This window comes from Phymastichus coffea, unplaced genomic scaffold, assembly GCF_024137745.1.
Source record: "Phymastichus coffea isolate CEN01 unplaced genomic scaffold, Cenicafe_Pcof_1.1 PCOF00022, whole genome shotgun sequence".
Lineage (NCBI taxonomy): Eukaryota > Metazoa > Arthropoda > Insecta > Hymenoptera > Eulophidae > Phymastichus > Phymastichus coffea.
The window spans coordinates 598,652-619,776 of NW_026706833.1; the positions used below are offsets into that span (position 1 = coordinate 598,652).

Below are 21,125 nucleotides of genomic sequence, written 5' to 3' on the forward strand. Positions count from 1 at the left end.
AAATTGGCTAACATCTCATCGAATGATTTTGCCATAACCATAACATCATTAAGATAAATTAAACAGATTTCATTTAAAAGATCTCGGAGCAATTTCTCCATTAACTTTTCAAAAGTGGCCGGAGCATTACATAAGCCAAAAGCCATAACGATGAACTGCCACAAACCATTTCCAATTGAGAAGGCTATATCTCTATCTTCCGGACGAATCTTCATCTGCCAATATCCACTTTTGAGATCTAAAGTCGAGAACCAAGATTTGCCAGCTCATTTATCTGAAATATTTATTTATTTATCTTAGGTAATGGATGTGAATCTTTAAGTATTTTTTCATTTAACTTCCGAAAATCTACACAAAATTTCCAAGTTTTAATCTTTTTTTTTTTAAAACTACTGGAGAACACCAAGAACTAGAAAATTCTTCGATAATACCCTGCTTTTGCATATCAGTAATCATTTGATTAATATCTGTTTGGATATGAAAAGGAACCGGACGAACCGGTTGTTTAATAGGATGAGGATCGCTCAGCTCAATTTTATGTTCCATTAAATTACATTTTCCCGCAACATCATCATCTTGAAAAATGTCTTGGAAATCAGTCAGAAGTTGAGCAAATTTCTTCTTTTGTGATGGATCTAAATTACTAATGTTATTTTCGAAGAGGTCTAGCAAGAAATCTTGTACTTCCTTAACATATTCTGTCATTCTACAACATTCTGCGGTAGCATCACTGACAACCATACCTGTAGTACTCTTAAAAATGTTACTTATTGATTCTGTAATTCCGGTCTTATTCAAAAAATCACACCCAAGTATACAGTTGTTAGTAATGTCTGCAACAAAAACTGTCATCAAGATTGAATATCAACCCAAATTAACGCGGACAATTGTTCTGAATTGGATAGGAACTTCTTCACCAGTGGGGTACCTCACATTCGGAGCATCATAGAAAATTTTATGATAATGAGGATCAACAAATCGAAGATTGACGATCGTCACGTCTAAGCCTGTATCTAATTTAAAAACGCATAACTATCTGTCTATACTACCCTCAAACCTAAAAGTTTTCAAATTTCCAAGAACTCTACGAACGCGCATATTCGACAAATCATTATTGGAAGGAGCTTGTTCACTAAATGTCAAACCCGCTCCTGAAAGTTCGACACATCCTAGTTTCCCTGCTCCGGGCATCGAGAGCGTGTATGTCCTTTTTTATGACAATGATAACATTCAATATTCTTCAACCATTCTCGAGGATCGAATGGTTGACTCTGTTTGCTACTATCTATACTATTTGCTTCATTTTGAAATTTATTTTCTGAAGAATTTGGGTTATTTTGGAAATTTCGCGCATTTCGAAAGACGGGAATCTTGTTTCTTTCTTTGATCGATTTTACTTCTAGAGCGCGAGCTAAAGCTATTTTCAAAGAAGTGATACGCTCTAATTGAAGAACTTCCCTAACCCCATTATGATAGATACCTATAATAAATTGAGCACAAGCAATTTTGTCGCGAATCTCTAATGAACATTCAGGATAAGCTAACGATGCCGGTTTTTCGATATCAGCAGCTAATGTTGGAAGATCTTCGCCTATTTTCTGTCTTCTATTTTGAAACAAGGAATAACTATTTGATTCTAAATGTTCACCGAATCGTGCTTCTAGTTTCTCTAATAATGATTTCAAATTCAAAACTTCCATATCGGTAAAGCTACTCAATACACCTTTTGCCTTATCACGTAACGAAGCTGCTAATGCTATAATTTTCTTTTCATCATTCCACCCGTTAGCTCTTGCAATTAAATTAAATTGATTTAAGTATGCACATAGAGGAGTTGTGCCATCATAAGTGTCAGGTTTGAAGTTATAGCCTAACCCTTCTTCAATTAGTCTGGTTGAGTTTACAATAGGTGTATTTACCTGCCTATTTGTTCTATTATCTAACCCTATCTGTTGTGTACACGTGTTACTTGTATTCGCTGTATTTGTTGTTGGTGTAATTTGTGTAGTAAGGTAGGAAGAGGAGCTCATCTGGTTTAGTTGTTGACGGAACTGGGTCAGTTGTTGTTCAAGAAGATATTGTTGTGACTGTAGATTTTCAATGGTTCGATGATGATCGACAACAGTGGCATCCCGTAGACGAAGCTCCATCGTAGCGTTCTGTTCTTCGACGCTGCGATGTTGTAATCTTTCTTCCAATTGTCTACTATATGTTCGCTCGGCCTTTCGTTCGGTTTGTATAACCTCCAGTTCTCTTCGGTACTTATCGAGTTCAACCCTTGCATCATTAAGTGCTAACAGCGCTTCCTGGAGAGTAGCTTGTGGCAACGGAATATCGGTCACTGTAGGCGCAAGGACGGGTTCTGTCACCTCATCGGTCAGTGCACCCGAGGCATCTGCGACCATTGGCGGCGTTGGCAAAACGTCCGCAATCACTACCCGGACATTGCTTCCTGAGCGCGAGCCGTCAGCCGTCGAGTCGTCCCCTGAATCGACATGAGCAGTTTTAGTATTAGTGCGAGCAACAGTACCTGTATTTTTAGTAGGTCTTATTTGTTTTTCCGGTCAATGTTCAATAGGAGCAGCGGTGTCATTGTTAACAAGCACAACGTCGGCCATAGCAACAATCTCGGCACTGGTAATAGTAACTGCAGCGGATTGTTCGTCCGCGGCAATCTGTGCTCTTGTCTATGTTTGGAATGGTTCATGCGTTGGTGTGCACGGCGTTTTTCCTGACATCTCGAAATATCCCGGCTGAGCCCCCAAAAATGTTACAGTCACACGCACACTCACACAAAATAATAATAATAACTTTGTTATAAAAAGAACGAGAACGTATTTATTTAAAATAACCACAATTATATGTTTATCGTCTCAATGCAAAACATACTCTGAAAAAACAAAGCGAACAAAACAAACTAACAAAATCGCTTAGCAACGTATTTCGTTCGAAATCAGAGGAGAATACATAACAATATTATGTCTGGTCTCTGGTTTTGAACCTTTGTCAAATTTTGTTGGCCTGTGTAATTAAAAATTTATTTTGTTGTTAAAAAAATTCATTTCAGGACGTTTTCTAGATCACTCTAGAATAGACAATGATTATAAAGCAATATTTAAGACCTTTTTGTATCTAATTTGTACTCAAGGCTTATTATTAACCAAATTGTCTTTACATATATGTATCATATATTTTGAAGTACTATACGTACCGTGGAGCTTTATCTAGTAATAAGTTACATTTCTTATCATCATAACATATCACAACTGCTATATCTGCTTGATTAATAATGTAAGAACACGAATCTTGACCCAACGTATCATACAATGGAACCACTACTAAGGAGTAAGTATAACAAGCTTGTTCAGTAAGAATCCATTCTAAACAATTTTGGCTATAAAGACCTACAATGGTTTGTGCACACGGCTGAAGACCGACTGAAATTAACCCTGCTCCAAAATTTCTAGCTCTAAGGAGAGTTTCATTATAATTCAACCATTGGTATAATTTTCCCGTTCCAATACGCCATCCAAGACATGGTCCATTGTCTGTAATAAAAATATAAAAATATATAGAATTAATAGTCCGATTTATCCGTGTATATTCTACAGGTTAAACTTTAGAGTAAAAATTATCAATGTCATCGATAAGTGTACAGTTACATTTCAGTTTCAAAAAGAATTATATTAAGTAATAAGTCTGTAGTAAACCAACTTTGGAAAGACCTTGCAGTCATCAAATGCAGGCTTAAAATCTGAGTGTAATTTTATTAGCAATGTATTTTTATGAATAGTAAATGAACCTCTCTATATTAAGTATAAATGTAACAATAATTTCATATTTCACCATATTAATAGTCATCGTATTATAACTTACAAGGGAACATTCCCAGCCGTCCGCCTTCAATTTTGTTGTAATTGAGGTATGTTATAATTTATAAAAAAACTAAGAGACTCGTATTTGTTTATCATCCGAAAAAGCTGTCTAGGAGGTGAAAACCCAACCCAACCCCGAAAAACAGTTAAACAGCGGTAGCTTTGGTTGTCATGAATCTTTTTTGATGAAACAAAATGGAAAAAGTTTCTTACTTAAAAAATTAAAAAACCGCATTATTTTAGACTCAGGGGGTTGCAAGTTCTACGATGTACAGGAGAAAAACTACATTTTTTAGTGGATTTTTCGTGTACAAAATCACAAAATTATCATAAAAAAATTGAAAAATAAATTTTCATCTAGGAAATGATAAAATAAAACTGAAGAGTTTCTTCATTTTTTTAATTTTATGTATTTCGAGGGTGAACTACCCCTAAACCCTACTATTGCTGTATGAATAATTGCCAATCACTAATTTCACTGATTTTTATTTGCTATGATGCTGAAATATTGATGAGAGAATTATAATGTTAGTAATCTATATAAGAGAGAAACGTAACCAGGTATTGTCACTGGGGGTTGCCAGCCCTACGTTTTACCGTTCAAATTCAAAAGCGGATCATAAAAAAATTAAAAAAACGATCTATCTTGTGAAAAATAATACGAATAAACCTAAAGCGTTCCGGTATATCTCTTAAACACCCAGTGATTAAATCCATATGCATGACCCCTAATCAACCTCATCCCCTTATCAATCCCACTTGCATACCCCTTGAATAACTCCACTGGTCAAATTAACCCTCATAAACGTAAGCCTCCTGTTCATCCCGAAGACAGTTTGACCGCCAGATGGCTTAATCTAATGATTGGTTATCGGACGGGTTTATCCCCAGATTGGTCAACCATTTGACAAATATTTCCGTAGACAGAGTAACCCGCAGACAAATTCACCTATATACAAGTTGATTCAGGACAAGTGATGTATGTTTATTTATTTTATTAATACAATATTAATACGTTTGATGGTATCATCATATTCTTCTTGAAATTCAATCAAATTTTTAAAGTTAATGATTGTATTGTATATAAGATCCGTCTTCTTGTCACTGTTGATATTGTGAGCAATAACGATACTCTATAAACAAATGCCGCAGGCATAGTAGTATCTTGAACCATGCACATTTTATAATTGCTATTTTCTCACAAATCTCGCAGATAAGCTGTTTTGAAATTTCGAAGCAATGTTGAACAGGATTGTCGAACGAATCACGTTTTTTATCCAAGTACCCACTTTTGTACCAAGCATATTTCAGTACGCTTTTGAATTTAGGTGAAGATAATTGATTATGTGTAATAGATTGTGATTTAATAATTTATTTCTTTCGTGTAAATTTATGTCTGATCCGAATAAAATGATAGCATCTGATATTTTCCGCACGAAGTTTTTACAAATTCGAAAACCAAATACATCCAACGATAGAATTTTGCCTGTGGTACACTTAGGGAATGTCATCAATCGAAAATTTTTATCTTGAGGTATAACTTCTCGTATAGTGCGTTTACATTGCCCATTCCATGAGTCTAGTAACAAAACTACAGTTTTTCCACAATTAGAAAAAAAGACATTTCCTAACCATATTTTGACAGTTTTCCTGATACACTTGCTTGCAAATATATAGTAGGTGATTGGAATAATTTTTTTACAACAGTAGGCCCGAATTCGCCCTTTGGCTCTTTTAAAACCATAAAAAGCGGCGAGAGCAACATACCTTCTGCAGATATTATCGGTTGTATAGTATAACTAAGTGTAGTAGGTGATATTGATTGTACAAGCGTTTCAATTGTCTTTATCCCATTGTCATTTAATGTCCTGCCACTATGCATTTCTAAATTAAGCTCACTTTGATCAGAATTATATACATTACCTGCTCTTTTTCTAAAATAGTTCAGATTTCACTTCATTAATAAAATTTTGACAGTTCAGCTGTAGATCAGGCTCATTATCAATAAATACTTTTGTTATATTTCGTTATTTTACGTGTGTAATGCGGTACATTACAAGGCTTTTTCTGATTGTTGCATTATCTGCAACACCTCAGGAAAGCCATTCCCGTCCCTTGCCGCCCCGTAACCAGTTGCATAAAATGTAAACAAGCGCGCACTAAAACAAACAATTAACCCTTTTCATGCCCGAATACCATAACTTGAGATATTGACGAAATAAGCTCGACGAACGCGATCCGACGGACACTCAAAAGAAAAAAAGATCCGCTACACTCCTAGGCACCAACACCAACACTCACAGAGCAGAAATTCGCCAATGAAGTGGCAGCCGGAAATCAGCTGTGTCGGGCTGCCGAACACCATCGGCGACATCCTCAGCGCCACACACACTCACAACGGTAACCACACATATACACCCAGGAACACGTCACTTGACCGACACGGGACTAAACAAGAGCGAGCGAGACAGATTATATGAAATAATGAATAAAATTATATGTAAATGCGAAGATGGGGGCGCTACAATTGAGACGACGTACATTATTTATTTAATCATAACGAATTAAAATTATAATTAGAAAATGAACATGAAAGAAATACCGAATTATAAAAATTCGCATGCAACCACACACCCCGTATTATAATAGCGAGCGACAAATACCCGTTAAATTTAATCAAGAAATTAACCGGCAGAATTAGAACCTCTGACGAAATTCGCTGGTGACGTCACGACCAATAAGCGAATTAGAATAAAATTTGATTTCCATCCGGATAGATAAATAGATAAGAGTAGAGGTAGATCTTTCTCATCAATTAATGATAGCTATCTTAGTGGGGGTGAGAGAGGGTAAATAACGACGAAAGTAGGAGAGTTAAGGAGGGCGCTGTATTCTTCTAATTTACATACGGACCAATGATAAAATATTCGGAGGGCGCTACCGATATCCGAATTAGCATACCTACCAATAATAACATTTCTTCTCGGAAAGAGGAGAAGAAAAGCGATCTTGGACCGCAAAAAGCCGATTCTCGTCCATTTTGCCGTTGTTTTTCGAGCCAGAAGGAGAGCTGGTGTCCGATACTTTTGTCTCGCAGGATTAATTGCGCTAACCACTGTTTTTCTCACGTCAATTTCGTTCGCCGAATATCAGCAAGGAAAACCGTAAGTAGTCAAAGTGCCACTCATTAGTATTAATCGCGGAATGCGGGAGTGGAATTGTCGGTGTAATAGGTTGTCGCGACGCGTGGATCCGTCGATACCGGTGCCTACTAATTCGCGCTGACCTTTCCGCCATTTCGTAGAATCGAACGTGAGTGTTAAGATCGGACGGAGAAAACCAGTGATTAGTTGATTCGCGGTGACCTTTCGCTAATAGAAATTTATCGCGGATATTGGGAGTATGCGAATTAAAAGTCAAGATTTAGTTATTCGTGCTGACCTTTCATCAAGATTAACTCCAAATTATTAGCTACTGCGAGTGTTAGGATCAGACGAAAGAAAGACAGTGATTAGTTAATTCGCGCTGACCTTTCACCAAAATATTAGTTATTGCGGATGTAGGCTTAGTTGAATAAATCATTGATCCTATTAGTCGCGCTGACCTGTCCACCATTGCACAGAATCGAACGTGAGTGTTAAGATCAGACAAAGGAAACCAGTGGTTAGATTTTTCTCGCTGACCTTTCACCGAAATAGTAATTTATTGCAAATATTGGGAGTAGACGAATTAAAACCCGTAATTTAAAGGATTCGCGCTGACCTTTCGCCAACATAGTAATTTATTGCGAATATTGAAAGTGGACGAATTGAAACTCGTGAATTAATTATTTGCGCTGACTCTTCCGCCATTTTTGTCAATTAAAGACCGACCGGAAGAATGCTAGTTTCGATTATTTCGTGTCCTTGATATTTCATATAATTATACAGAATCATACTGATCCTAATTAATCCGACCACCTGCTTATGCATTATAAAATAAGTCAATAAAAGTGATCAATTATTCTTTATATAAATTTTACTTTTGTCATCCTGCCTTATTTACATGCTGATTATTTTCAGCCGCGAGCGGTTATAATAGGGTAACGCTGGTTATATTTTCGGTTCCCATGATAGGTGACATACACGCGAATTCGAACGGACTTCCGACCTGAAATAAGGAGTCATCATCTGAGCTGCCGGCATATCATAAGCGAGGAGACAAAGAGGAATCGAATTGTTGGACACCGAGGCCTGAAGCAGAAGAGATCGCGAGTACTCACCCGTTTGCCCACCATGCGCTGTCGCCGTAAAAGCAAACCGGGATACGCGACGACCTTTAGTCTCTATCCCCGACGATCGTCCTAGTCAAACGGCGGTCTGGCGCCCTAAATATCCGGGGGTAAAGAGCCGATCAGGCCTTGTGGCGGAAGAAATTCGATAACGCGGTTAAAACCCTCGAAATTCCCCGCCACACGTGATACAATTTTATGTTTTCTTTTAAATAACAATATCCACTTTGGTGATGCTTTAATCCAAGGCACATTCATTTCATGCTTCTTTTCTAAAGCTCATCTTTTAAGATCTAAATCATAAACTGTTAACTTCCGGTTTAATACATCTTTAATTTTTTGTAGAGTATACTTTGAAATTTTAAACAAATTATCTCTTCTATTTCCGCCTGCGGAAATTTGCTGTTTCCATATTCTTAACTGACGTTCTAACGTGACTAATTTATACTTACTTTGAACGGAACTTATAGACAACTTTTTTTTTGTCACTTTCCTAGTATTCAATAGCTTTTCTTTTGTATCCATCATTGAATTATTATTAGTATTAGTTATTAGTTATTATATATTATGTAACAGGCTGCCACCTAGCCGCAAACCTCGGGTAATAATAATCCTCAATACGGCCAGGCGGTGCGCTGTCAACTGTGTGCTCCTAGCCCACTTGCTCACCTTGTCCCAGTGTGCGCCTGCACCGAGTTCTCTTACCGATCTAACCTGGGTTCGCGATCTCTCCGCCAGGGGCGCTAGTACGCCTGCTTTACAACGCTCCGGCACTTCACTCGTAACTGTTATTACCGGTGTCGGAGCCACACACGTTGTGCAGTGTGTGTACTCGTTCCACCGCACCGTTTGTTGTTGACAGTTGTTGATGCACACGTTGCGCAGTGTGCACACCCACCTCCACACTCACTAACAATGTACTCAACTCCCTGGATCTCACTCAGAAACAATAGAACACGTTGATGCCTCTAACTCGTTAACTGCGATGTAGCCGGACTGAAGGACACAGTCATACTGGCTAGATAACTCTCCCCTTCCGGTCATTGCCCCTTACGCGCCCTCTCTCTCTCTCTCTCAAACCGACCGCGGCTGTTGCGCTCAGCCACGCTTAGTAGCCTACGCGAGTCCAAACGATTTTCGGCAATCGTTGCAATTAGTATTAGTTATAATAAAATTAGGCACCTCAGTATAATCTTCAGCTTTCCTCAAAACCATGGTCAATCAATCCTTAATTGATATCAAAATCATCATCTAGGAAACATAAATTGTTACTTGTTTCATACTCAAAGCCTGAATAATTAATTACCTTCAACACTTTTTTTCAATAGATCTTCGATATAATCGTATAGCTGTTTCTCTGCGCCGTTCAATTTTGGTATATTTTCCACTATTTCAGTTACATGGAATGTTTTTAATAGACTTTGCATGATATTGTGAATTTCGATTACCATTATCACACAATATTGATATTCAAAAAAATTATACGATGATGGGCTATGCGAGTGAGGCTAATCAGGGGGTTAATTAGAAAGCTGATTATGGGGTATGCATATGGAGTTAATCACTGTGTGTTGAGGAGATATACCGGAACGCTGTAGGTTTATTCGTATTATTTTCAAAAAGATTGATTGTTTTCTTTAATTTTTTTATGATTCGTTTTTGAATTCAGATGGTAAAAATATATACTCTAAATACAGTTTCACCCCTGTACAACGTAAGGCTGGCAACTCCCAGTAATAAAACCTGTATGATTACGTTTTTCTTTTAAATAGATGTTTTCAAATTTTTATTGTCGAAAAATAATCATAAATACCGAAGATATTGCTGTAATAGGGTTTTGGGGGTTGCTTTTAAGGGTGGTTTCCAGACCTCAAATTCCTTTTCTAGCACAACAACAGTATAATTCTCTCATTAATTTTTAAGCGTCATAGCAAATGAAAAATCTGTGAAATTGGTGATTGGTAACTATTCATATAGCAATAGTAGCGTTTAGGGGTGGTTCACCCTCGAAATATTGAATAACGAAAAACTTACGAAGTCGGTCAATATTATTTTATTATTTTCTGGATGAAAATTTATTTTTTAATTTTTATAATTTCGTGATTTTTTACGCAAAAAATCCAATCAAAAAGGTTATTCTTTTCCTTTACATCGTAGAGATTGCAACCCCCAGAGACAAAACCTATATATTTATATTTACTTCTTTATAACAAATTTTTCAAATCTTTTGTTGTCGGTAAATATTGATACAAACCGAAAATATTGCTGTAATAGTGTTTTAGGTGTATTTGTTTTAGGGTGGTCTTCAGCCCTTACATTTATTTTTCTACAGACTAATATTGTCTAACCCACTTTTAAACGTAATAGCTTATGGAACATTATCAAAATTAGTGATCGGCAAATATTCATATAGTATTAATAGGGTTTAGGGGTAGTTCACCCTCGAAATACATAAAAATGAAAAAACACCGAAATACTTCTAATTTATTTTATCCTTTCCTAGATGAAAATTTATTTATAATTTTGTGATTTTGTACACGAAAAATCCACTAAAAAATGTAGTTTTTCTCCTGTACGTCGTAGGAGTTGCAACCCCCTAAGTCTAAAACAATGCGGTTTTGTGATTTTTTAAGTACGAAATTTTTTCCATTTCGTTTCATCAAAAAATATTCATTACAACCAAAGCTACTGCTGTTGAATTGTTTTTAGGGGTGACTTTTGAGGGTGATTTTCACCCCTAGACAGTTTTTTTCGCCGAAAAAAAAATACGTATCTCTTATTTTTTTATAACAATAAGATATTTCAATTGCAACAAAATTGAAAGCGGACGGTTGGGAATGTTCCCTTGTTAGTAGTCAAGATGATTCTGATCTGTACATTTTATGTTCAAATTATATGCAGACTTGATGAGAACTCTGTACAGGTGCTGCTCAAAGTGAATTATTATCTAATAAATAAACACTTTTATTGAAGTAAAAAGTTACATAATTGCTGTTGCAAAATTACATAAAAATTACAGTTATATATTTTTAGTCGCATGATATAATTATTACTATTCTTTCAAAAACACTATTTTTTTTATCAATCTTATTTAAATACAATTATATAAAATTTTACAAAGTAAGCTGTTGCTTAGATAGTTATCTTCTTATATGTTATGATACAGTCTTATTAAATCTCTATTTAAATTATTTATATATCTCAGTATATATTTTAATTGAGTTTTAGTTTTTTTATGAATTAACTGCTTCTAATCTTTTGAATGTAGTGAAATCACCTTATAATGACAGAGATGCGAATTTGTTTTTTTATATACTACTCTATTACTTCATACTATACGACTCTTATCAAATTTTTTTTTGAATCATTGCTAATTATTATTTATCTCACTATGTGTCTCAATTGTGTTTTATTTTTTTTTTATGTATTGTTTCTAAACTTTTGTAAGTAATGACATCTATTTTATAACAGCACGAAAGCTGATTTGTTTTGTGTACACGTCTTAAATAAATTAAGTAAGGACGTATTTATTCAATATTGACAATCCGATATCTAGCAAATCAATGAGCCTGGTATTATTTGAAAATAGTACGGATGCTGAAAACTATAGTTGAAAATAACTTTCATATTTAATGTCATAGAACAAATAATATATTATTTATTAAATATATTATTATGATTCTAAAAATTACACATTGAAATACTTAGAGTTTCGGAAGAAGTGATAGAATAAAAATAAATGAGATAATATTATAACGGATGCGACTGCTACTCGTTATGTCTCTCTCTCTCCCATCTCCTGATATACTTTTATAAATTAAATGTACATAATATGTATCACTTAAGGTTTAGCGGGCTGAAGTAAGGTAGGTGAGAGAGAAAGAGAGAGAAAGTCGGACAGAGAGAGAGACGGTTCGATTATCGAACGCACGGACCGCGAGGAAGGCGCTCGGTTTCTTGGCGCGAGAGATTCGGCCGGTAGATTTCGACGCAAGCGCACGTGCCCGGCTAGCAATTCGATACCATTGTTTCAACTCACCAAAGCCTTCGTCGACGAGAATGACGACGAGAATCAAGGGAAAAGAGCTTGCAGAGACAACGGATAGAGGTAGCGAGCGAAAGTGTTGTGTGTGTTGTGTGACGGCCTTTTGCCACCGGCGCCTGCCTATTCGTGGCCTTTACCTTTGTGAATTGAGCGCCTGCTGTGAACCGACTTCCACGGGGCAGGGATCTGTAAGTACCGTCGCGCACCTTATCTCTCTCTTAATTTAGCTTCTTGCTTTCTCTCTCTGTCTCAGCTTCGCCGCACTTGTATATATTTCTTATTATTATTTATCCGAGTATCACTAATAAATATCACGTTTGTAATTCACGCGCGTTTATCTTAATTCGATCTTCCGCTTATCCTGTCGATCCCTTGAATTTCGCGTCTAGGTGTGCGAGTCTAGCGCCCTGACTTGGCATTGGAGCCACGACGCCGCTGCAACACCTGGTGGACGGGAGTCCCCGGTTAGAGACGAGCCGAGCCGATCAAGCCTAAGCGAGCCCAGATTCTTTCATTTCCATCCACTATTGGTGCTAGTCACCAATAATTTATATATATTTTAGATAACTCTGATTCTTGCCGGCCATCTTGCCTGACTATAATGAATCGAAATTTGTCTTAATTTAAATGTTATTCCATACTTTTCAGTAGCTTAACAAGAGAGGCCGCAGCTCAGGGGGTATCACTGAGCTGATTCCTTGAGCTAATGCCCGTGCATCTTCAGCTCAGCATTGTTAATTCACTTCCCCTCCTCTTAAGTACTTCGGGACTGTCGACTCGCCCACTGAGCTGATGCGAATAGCTGAAATGAATAGACAAATTAGAACCCGCGTCCTCTGGCATGCAGGCCGATGCTCTACCGCTAGAGCCACTGCCACTAGTACCCCGGACAGTTCTTATTGAGTATATTAGCTACACGATTGGCATAGAGCATAAAAGCGTTGATATATATAACTAGTAATGCTATTATATATATATTTATTATAATTAGTATAAAATGAATTCTTTACAGTTCAGCATGTGTGTGTCTGTGCGTAACTCACCTACCGAAGATGGTTTAATAAAAAAAAGTGCAAGTACCTGTGAAGACAAAGATGAAAAAAAAAATGCAACATAAAATCCTGCTTACTTTCCGTAGGTAAACCAGAGGGACCTCAACTCAGAGGGGTATCAGCTCACTGAGTTGAAGCGTGTGAGTTGAGGTGTGTGCATGTTCACCTCACCCCCCCCCCCCTTACTGATCGGCCCGTGCGTTGTCGACTCACCTTCCCCCTCCTACTGAGTTATAGCGGAGCTTTCTACGCACTCCCCCCTCCCCTACTAAGTTAATCTGATGTGGCTTGCGCCCCCCCCTGCTCTACTGTACTATACGTGCGTTCGACGCACTCCCCCCTCTCCAATACTATGCTGATGTGCTCTAACGCGCGTCCTCTGCACTACCCCCTTTCCCAGCCTACTAATTTGATTCCTATGCACTGTGTGCTAATGTGTTCTGACGCAACGTACGTTCTCTGCACTTCCCCCCTCCTCCTCCTTCTCTCGCTCCTCGTGATCTGATGTATACTCGATGCGCGCACGCGCATTCTGTGTTACGCGTTTTGATTTTTTATTGCGTGTGTGTGTGTTAAATTTTTGAATTCATCAGAAAAAAACGGACGGATCGGGGGATCGAACGCGCGTCCTCCGGATCCGCAGGCCGCTGCTCTACTGCTAGAGCTACAGCCACTGTTACTACGGGCAATACCGTATGGTATATACTAGCTACACGATTGATATGTGGGGGGGCGCCGTCGGCGGCTGCTGCTGGGGAGGGCCCAAGCGCTAATACAAATGATAATAAATTTTAATAAATATACTAATTATATTAAATATTATACACCAACATTTATTATATTGGTATATAACGAATAATAATAATTTTTTTGATGTTCAATGTGCGCGCGTGTATGTGTGCGTGCATGCGTGTCTCATATACAGAAGATGGTTTTATAGAATAAACGTGCAAGTACCTGCTTACTTTCTTTTATTTGTAGACTTCGGGGTTATAAGCTACTATAAATAGCACAGTGTAAGAATTATTATCGAATCATTCATCAACCAGCATTCCAATAAAATGGATCGCTACTCTAAAGTAAAGTATGTAACCACTGATTTGAATACAATAATATTTAAATATAATATTTACAGACATAAGCCATTCGAGACGTGTTACATTCATCTTGAATTCTTCGGAAGCTTCAACGTCGGCCACGGTCTTCTTCGTTTGATAAACTGCATTTAAATCAGTACTTGATCTTACGAGAATTAATTCATGTTTCATATTCACTAGCACTTTACGATAGTCCTCAGCGAATCCAAGTATGAAGCTCAGAGGAATCAAAATGTCAACGTCACCATTCGCATTAGTTATTTTACGGTCCTCTTGTTCTAAGGTATTTATCCATCCGGCAATTTCGGCAATCAAGGTTTGACTTGGAGTGACAGATAACCAGTTCTTCATAACGATTGTGAGACCAACGTTCTTACATTTATATATTTCTATAGCATTCAGCTAATATCTAATTTCTTCAAACACGTGACAAATGGCATTATTAATAAAATCAGTATTCGTTAACAAAGTATGAATTTCAAGAAACAAACTGTGAAACTTCCCGTAGAAAATTTTGACGTCATCGTGCGGAAGGATAAGCAACCAAAGCATCACGGAGATTTACTGTCGAATAGCATCAGAGCTTTTTTTTGTGGTCCGTCCAACTATGGCAAGACCAATAGTCTTTTGGCGCTTATCAGTCACCCTAATGGCGTTAGATTCGAAAATGTTTACGTGTACTCGAAATCGCTCGATCAGCAAAAGTATAAATTATTGGAAGAGATATTAAAGCCGATAGACGGAGTGAAGTATTTTCCGTTCAAGGAGCACGAATCCGTGATCGGTCCCGAGCATGCATTGCCTAATTCAATTATGATATTCGACGACATCGCCTGTAAGAATCAGGACAATGTACGCGCTTTCTTTTGTATGGGCAGACATAGGAGCGTCGACTGTTTCTATCTCTCGCAAACGTACGCGCGTATTCCTAAGCATCTCGTGAGAGATAACGTCAATTTATTAGCAATTTTTCGACAAGACGAAGCAAATATGAAACATATATACGACGATCATGTGAATTCAGATATGACTTACAATCAATTTAAAGAACTTTGTGCAAAATGCTGGTTGGATGATAAATATGGGTTTTTAGTGATCGAAAAAGACAGAGCTATAAACTGTGGGAGATATCGAAAGGGCTTTGATTGTTTTGTTATAAATATATCACGATAGTAATGCTGTAGACAGTCTCTCGATGATCGTCGAAGCGTTAACATGGCTGATCATCAAAGGGAAAAACATGTGCTTTCTCAACTCGTAAAAGCGCAAGACGCGATAAGACGAAAATATAGCTTATTGAAGCATAACCGAGAGTATACCGACGAAATCTTGAATAAGACATTCAAATCAATAGTCGATCGTCTTAAAGTCATAATAAGTGAGAAGGAACAAAAAAAAAATCTTCCCCCCGAAACTCTCGTTACAGTTATTAAAAAGCCAAAATTTCTAAACAAAAAAAAATTAAAATACGAAATCAATTCGGCTGATAATGTCGACAAGTACGAAACCGCTCAGTCTAGTGGCGGAGATAGCGATGCTACTATCACGCACAATACTACACAGTTTTATAACAGTTTATCCGACAAGCCGAGCGAGGATGAGCATTTAGCTGGCGACAAGTACACGAATGCATTGGATAAATGTGATTCGAATTTTGTGGACTTGATTTATGGAGTACGTAAAGAACGAAATGGATCATACACGCTTGGTAAATCGACGGTGATTTTTGACAAAGATAACGTAGACATCGATGGTTTCAAGTATCCAAAAACACAGGGTTTAATGGAGTTACTGGTTGCAAAGCAACCTGATCAAAATTTAATTGCTTCCAATGATCTCAAGAGCTACAAAGAAATCTTGGAGATTTCTAATATTCATAGGAAGAAAAATAATCCAAACGAGGCTATACGAGCGCACAATAGTAATAAATTCAATAACATAATTGGTCCGTTATTTGGTTTGATTAAAAAAAAAATACAAAAGGAGGCGAGGGGCTGCTACAGACGACTGGTACGTCTTTGCCTATCTACAAGATTGCGCGAAACAATATTTCTATGGATTACGTATACTAGGATGATCCGAATGAGCTTGTTGATCATCTTCGATTGTTAGTGGCTAAGCAATCAGCTGGTAACAATAATCACATCAACGAAATTCATTCGATAATCGAAGAATTACGCGAGGGTGGATATATATATACTAACAGCACACCTATCGTTCGAGCATTATCAAAATGAACGTCGACATATTCCGACGTAAATAAAGAGAGCAAGGAGTCTACGGTCTTCGCGGTCCACCCGGTATTGTGTTCAAACTCACGAGCGAGTACCATTACGATCTAGAGAATAAAAGATTGGAAAATCTTGCCTCTCCGCGGCAGGCTGAAGATGCTATAAATTGGGAAACTGCGGAAAATATCGTTCAGATGGCAATCAAATCTACGAGAGACGTGATCGCACGATTAAGGAGTGATCTTGAGGATTTGTATGCAATTATCAAAGAGGAATTACCACGAATGAAGTCAAGTGTTGAAAATTTAGAAAACAGTCGATTATATGGAAGCGGTGGTGGAGGAGTTGCCAAACCAACGAGACGTAATTATCCAAGACGAAAGTACGACGTTTGAGGTATCGATAAGACGTGGCAAGCCGATCTCGTCGATATGCAGGCCTATTCTAGACAAAATCGCGGCTACAATTGGCTTCTCACGATAATTGATAATTTTTCCAAGCATGCATGGACTGTGCCAGTGAAAAGGAAAACCGGTCGCGATGTGACAGCGGCCATGAAATCTATTTTAGCGAAAGGTAGACGGCCAAAGAATCTTCACACGGATAGAGGCAAGGAATTCCACAATGTAGATTTTTCAAGCTCTCGTGAAAAAATATAATATCAATCTGTATTCTACCAATAGTTTGCTTAAAGCTTCGATATGTGAACGATTTAATCGCACGTTGAAGAAAGCTATGTGGAAAAAGTTTAGTCTCCGTGGGAACTATAAATGGTTCGACGTACTATCGGAGCTCACAGCTGCTTACAATAATCGCAAACACAAAACTATTGGTATAAAACCTATCCAAGTTACAGCAGCGAATCAAGCTCAAGTACTAAAAAAATTTATACAATACGTCGGAAGAAGAGAAAGAAGATAGCCAAAGTTCAAAGTTGGCGTCAAAGTCAGAGTGAGCAAAGCGAAGCAAATATTTGAAAAGGGATATACACCGAATTTGTCAACGGAAATATTTACAATTGTGCACGTGGCACCAACAAATCCAACTACTTATCATTTGAAAGATTATCAAAATAAGCCTATCCTAGGTGGCTTCTACGAACAGGAACTTCAGAAAACCAAATATCCCGACATCTATCTAGTGGAATAGGTCATTAAGAGGCGTGGTAATCAAGTTTTCGTAAAGTGGTTAGGATTTGATGATTCGCACAATAGTTGGATAAATAGAACCGAATTGTAGAGAGAGAGAAGAAAAGAAAACTATGTAGATTGAAGAACTAATAAATAAACACATACACATATTTTGATTTGAAAAAATATAAAGAAAGTTTATTTTCTTCTTTTTTTTGTTATGCGTACATTTATATACATACGATATTTATGCAGTTGTAAATTCTATACAACCATTACCCTTATGGATGAAAAATAATTTAAGTTTATTAGCGTAATCCGACATATCGTTGAACAGCTTTTCATTCACGATCAGTGCACTCGATACCTTGTTTGGTAGAAACAGTTGAAACTCCTCGTTCACTTCGGCTACGAATTTTGCACCGTATCTTGTTTCAACTTGTTTGAGTCTGGTGATCATATACTTGGATTGTTTGTCCAAGTCACGAATCTTCATAGTGGGTTTGAATTGATTACAAGCTAAATTATTCAGCTGCGCGAGATTCATCTGTAGAAAAAACAATGATATTTAAACTCAGTTGACTTGAAACAAAACACACACACACACAGACACAATTAGCTCGAGTAATTTTATTTTTTTCTAATTTTATCGACAAACCGAGCTTCCAGTAACTTTCTTTTCCTTGGAGCAAGTTGACTTAAAATGAAATCAGAAGACTGCTGCTGTTGCTGCTGCTGCTCACTACTCGTCGTCGTCGTCGTCGTCAACGTTGCTGGTAACTTTGTCTCGATGAGAATGAGCTGCGAAGCCTCGGGTGCCGATTGATATAACCCGTCCCCCACTCCGCTCTTTCTCGGCGACGGCGGCTCGACAGCGGCGGCGACGGTGATGACGGCGGCGGCGGCGTCGGTGGCGGCGTCGGCGGCAGCATCAGCAGCGACCGTTGGCTCGACTGCGATCATTCCCAAGGCCTCTATCCGCCCCTCCCTCTCCACCAATGGAATGCCGTAATGGCCCCAAGGAAGCGTATCGGTGGTTCCGGGCAGCAAGAAGCGTTTATCGTTGTGCGCGCTGAGCGCGATCTTTGTTTGTCTTTCGCTGTACAACCGATGATGACGCGATCTGATGGACTTTTGCTGTCGGCTCAAAATCACATTTTCTCGTAGACATTTGACGTAGTTCGCGAACGTAATCGTGGTATTCAGCACCGAATTCTTGATCCCCATTGCCTTCTTTATTGCATCTCTATTCCGAACTCTCACGCTGTACATTTTTTTTCTGAATCCCATGAACTCGAGCATGAGCATTTCGGCGTTCTCGTCCTTCATCTTGCCGACCACCCTCTCATTGGCTCTGGGAATCGCGAAGCAATTCGGCTCTGTGAAATTCGACGTATCGAATTCGTGAATATAATGACGCATGACCTCGTACATGTCTACATTGGTGATCTAGTTGCAACGCTCCTCGCCAACGGCGGCACCTGCATGTAATCGTAGTGAAATCGATAAACAAGCGTCTTGAACAAGTCGAGAACAGCGAGACCTATGTAAATGGGTTTTCTCACGGTGATTTCCGTACGCAACAGTTGAATCGCCACCAGTTCGTCGTCGAAAATGTCGCTACTGTGGAAATTTGGTCGAGCTATCAGAGCCTCGGCACCGTATCGCCCCTCCCACTTGTTCACCAACTTCACGTCGATGTGTTTCTTCTCGTTTTCCATGGTCTTGCCGTACACCGCATTGTTGAACAGTTTATACAGCATTTTTTCGAATTCCTTTGCCGCTCGCTTACGCAACTCGCTATTCAAATCGATGTACGTCTTGAGCCATGGGCTCTGCTTAAACTTTAAACCCCGATGTAACTTCGCGAGGTGCAAGCCATGCCTTATTGCTTATTTTAGAGCTCTGTAGTGGATTACGTAACGCTCCTTATTATCGAGAGTCGTCATGAGCTTTTTCTGTTTGGATCTCGGAGCGGCTTTGTGCTTCGGACAAAATGGCATATCTCTGTGCGCATCGTGAATTTCTTCTGGATACTCCAAATCCACCTCGAGTATGTAGCCGAAGGCTGAGTCATCGGGAATATCGAAGGAAAAGTTGGCGGCGACGGCGGCGGCGTCAATGTCGCACCATTCGAAATCACCGAGTGGAAGTGGCTCGGTCATACTCCAACCATTAAGGTTATTGACGTCAAAATACATTAAATATTTGTCATCTTTCTGTGGATCGTAGTTGTCGTCGTCTTCGTCGTCGCCCATTTATGGATTGTTCGCGGCAGTGTACCTATTGCAACACTGGCTAACTCCACCGCCAATGCCGCGCTCGACAAACATGAGCATGTCGATATCCGTCAAGAGCTCCAACCTTACACCCGTATACTTCAACATGGCGTCCCAACTCAATCCGGGCGTCGTATAGTAGTGGGCCGGATCCAAATGATACGCCGTTCGACACTTGGCTCTGAAATTTTCAAAAACTTCGGCCAACAAGAGAACGTCCGTCTTGAGATACAAATCCGAATAGTTGCCGAGATCGGCAATGTCGAACGTTCTCCAAACGTTCTCCGCGTGACTGTACTCCTCGTCAGTGATATCCGAATCGTACAGACTGCTGTAAAAATCTTGCTTTCGTGGAAGCGTCGTCGTCTCCTCGAGTTTTGTAAACGACGACACATAGTCATACGGAAATACACCTTTTCTCTTGAGTAGAGCAATCTGCGGCAGTGGGTATTCGTCATCTTGCTGAAAATGTCGCTATAGAATATCGTGTTTTTCCAAGTACGACGATAGTTTGTCGAGCGAAGACGCCATAAATCGAAACGAATCGACGAAACGCAGCTTTATATCGGTACCTTCCACGTACTTCGTAAAAGATATGTATTTTTCCTTGGTTTGAGGAATGAGGCTCACTCGACCGGGAAATTCGTTCGCGATTTCCTGGATAAATAGATGCGCATCGTATCCGCTGAGATTGTGAAAAAAAACGGGTATAGTTCGCGATTCTTGATAAGCAATGTTACACGTGCTGTGAGCAGCTCCACGATACTTTCCCGTAAAGTGACAATGATCACGAACTTTTCTGTCTTTTCTTTTCTCGACAAAAAGCCTATTACATATATGACATACCGTCGCACGAAGAAAGCTAAATGCCTCTTGGAACGTTAAATTTTCCATAGGCTGCGGGCTTCTGTACAACTCGTGCAGATACTTGGCCAAATCGTGAAGATTGTGCACGAACCACTTGACCAGACCAACGTCATCGAGGGTTTTCTGTCTGTAGCTTCGATAACGCAAAAGAGAGTCATCGTAGCTACACTTGACGAAAAAGCCAACGCTGTACGTTTTATGACATTGATAGATCCGCTCGTCGTTGGATACCGCTTTCAAGAGACTCTCAAAATCGGCGTACACGATGAACGGTACCGC

At 38.8% G+C, this 21,125-nt stretch overlaps 1 protein-coding gene across 1 annotated transcript in view; it reads right to left on the bottom strand.

Moving 5' to 3' along the window:
* The window catches only part of LOC131675456 (long-chain-fatty-acid--CoA ligase 5), a 688,157-nt gene that overhangs the window by 491,432 nt on the left and 175,600 nt on the right, over positions 1 to 21,125 (bottom strand). Inside the window, exon 3 of the mRNA XM_058954441.1 lies at positions 3,212 to 3,548. Coding sequence (XP_058810424.1) covers positions 3,212 to 3,548 — 337 coding nt within the window. The remainder of the gene's footprint in view (positions 1 to 3,211; positions 3,549 to 21,125) is intronic.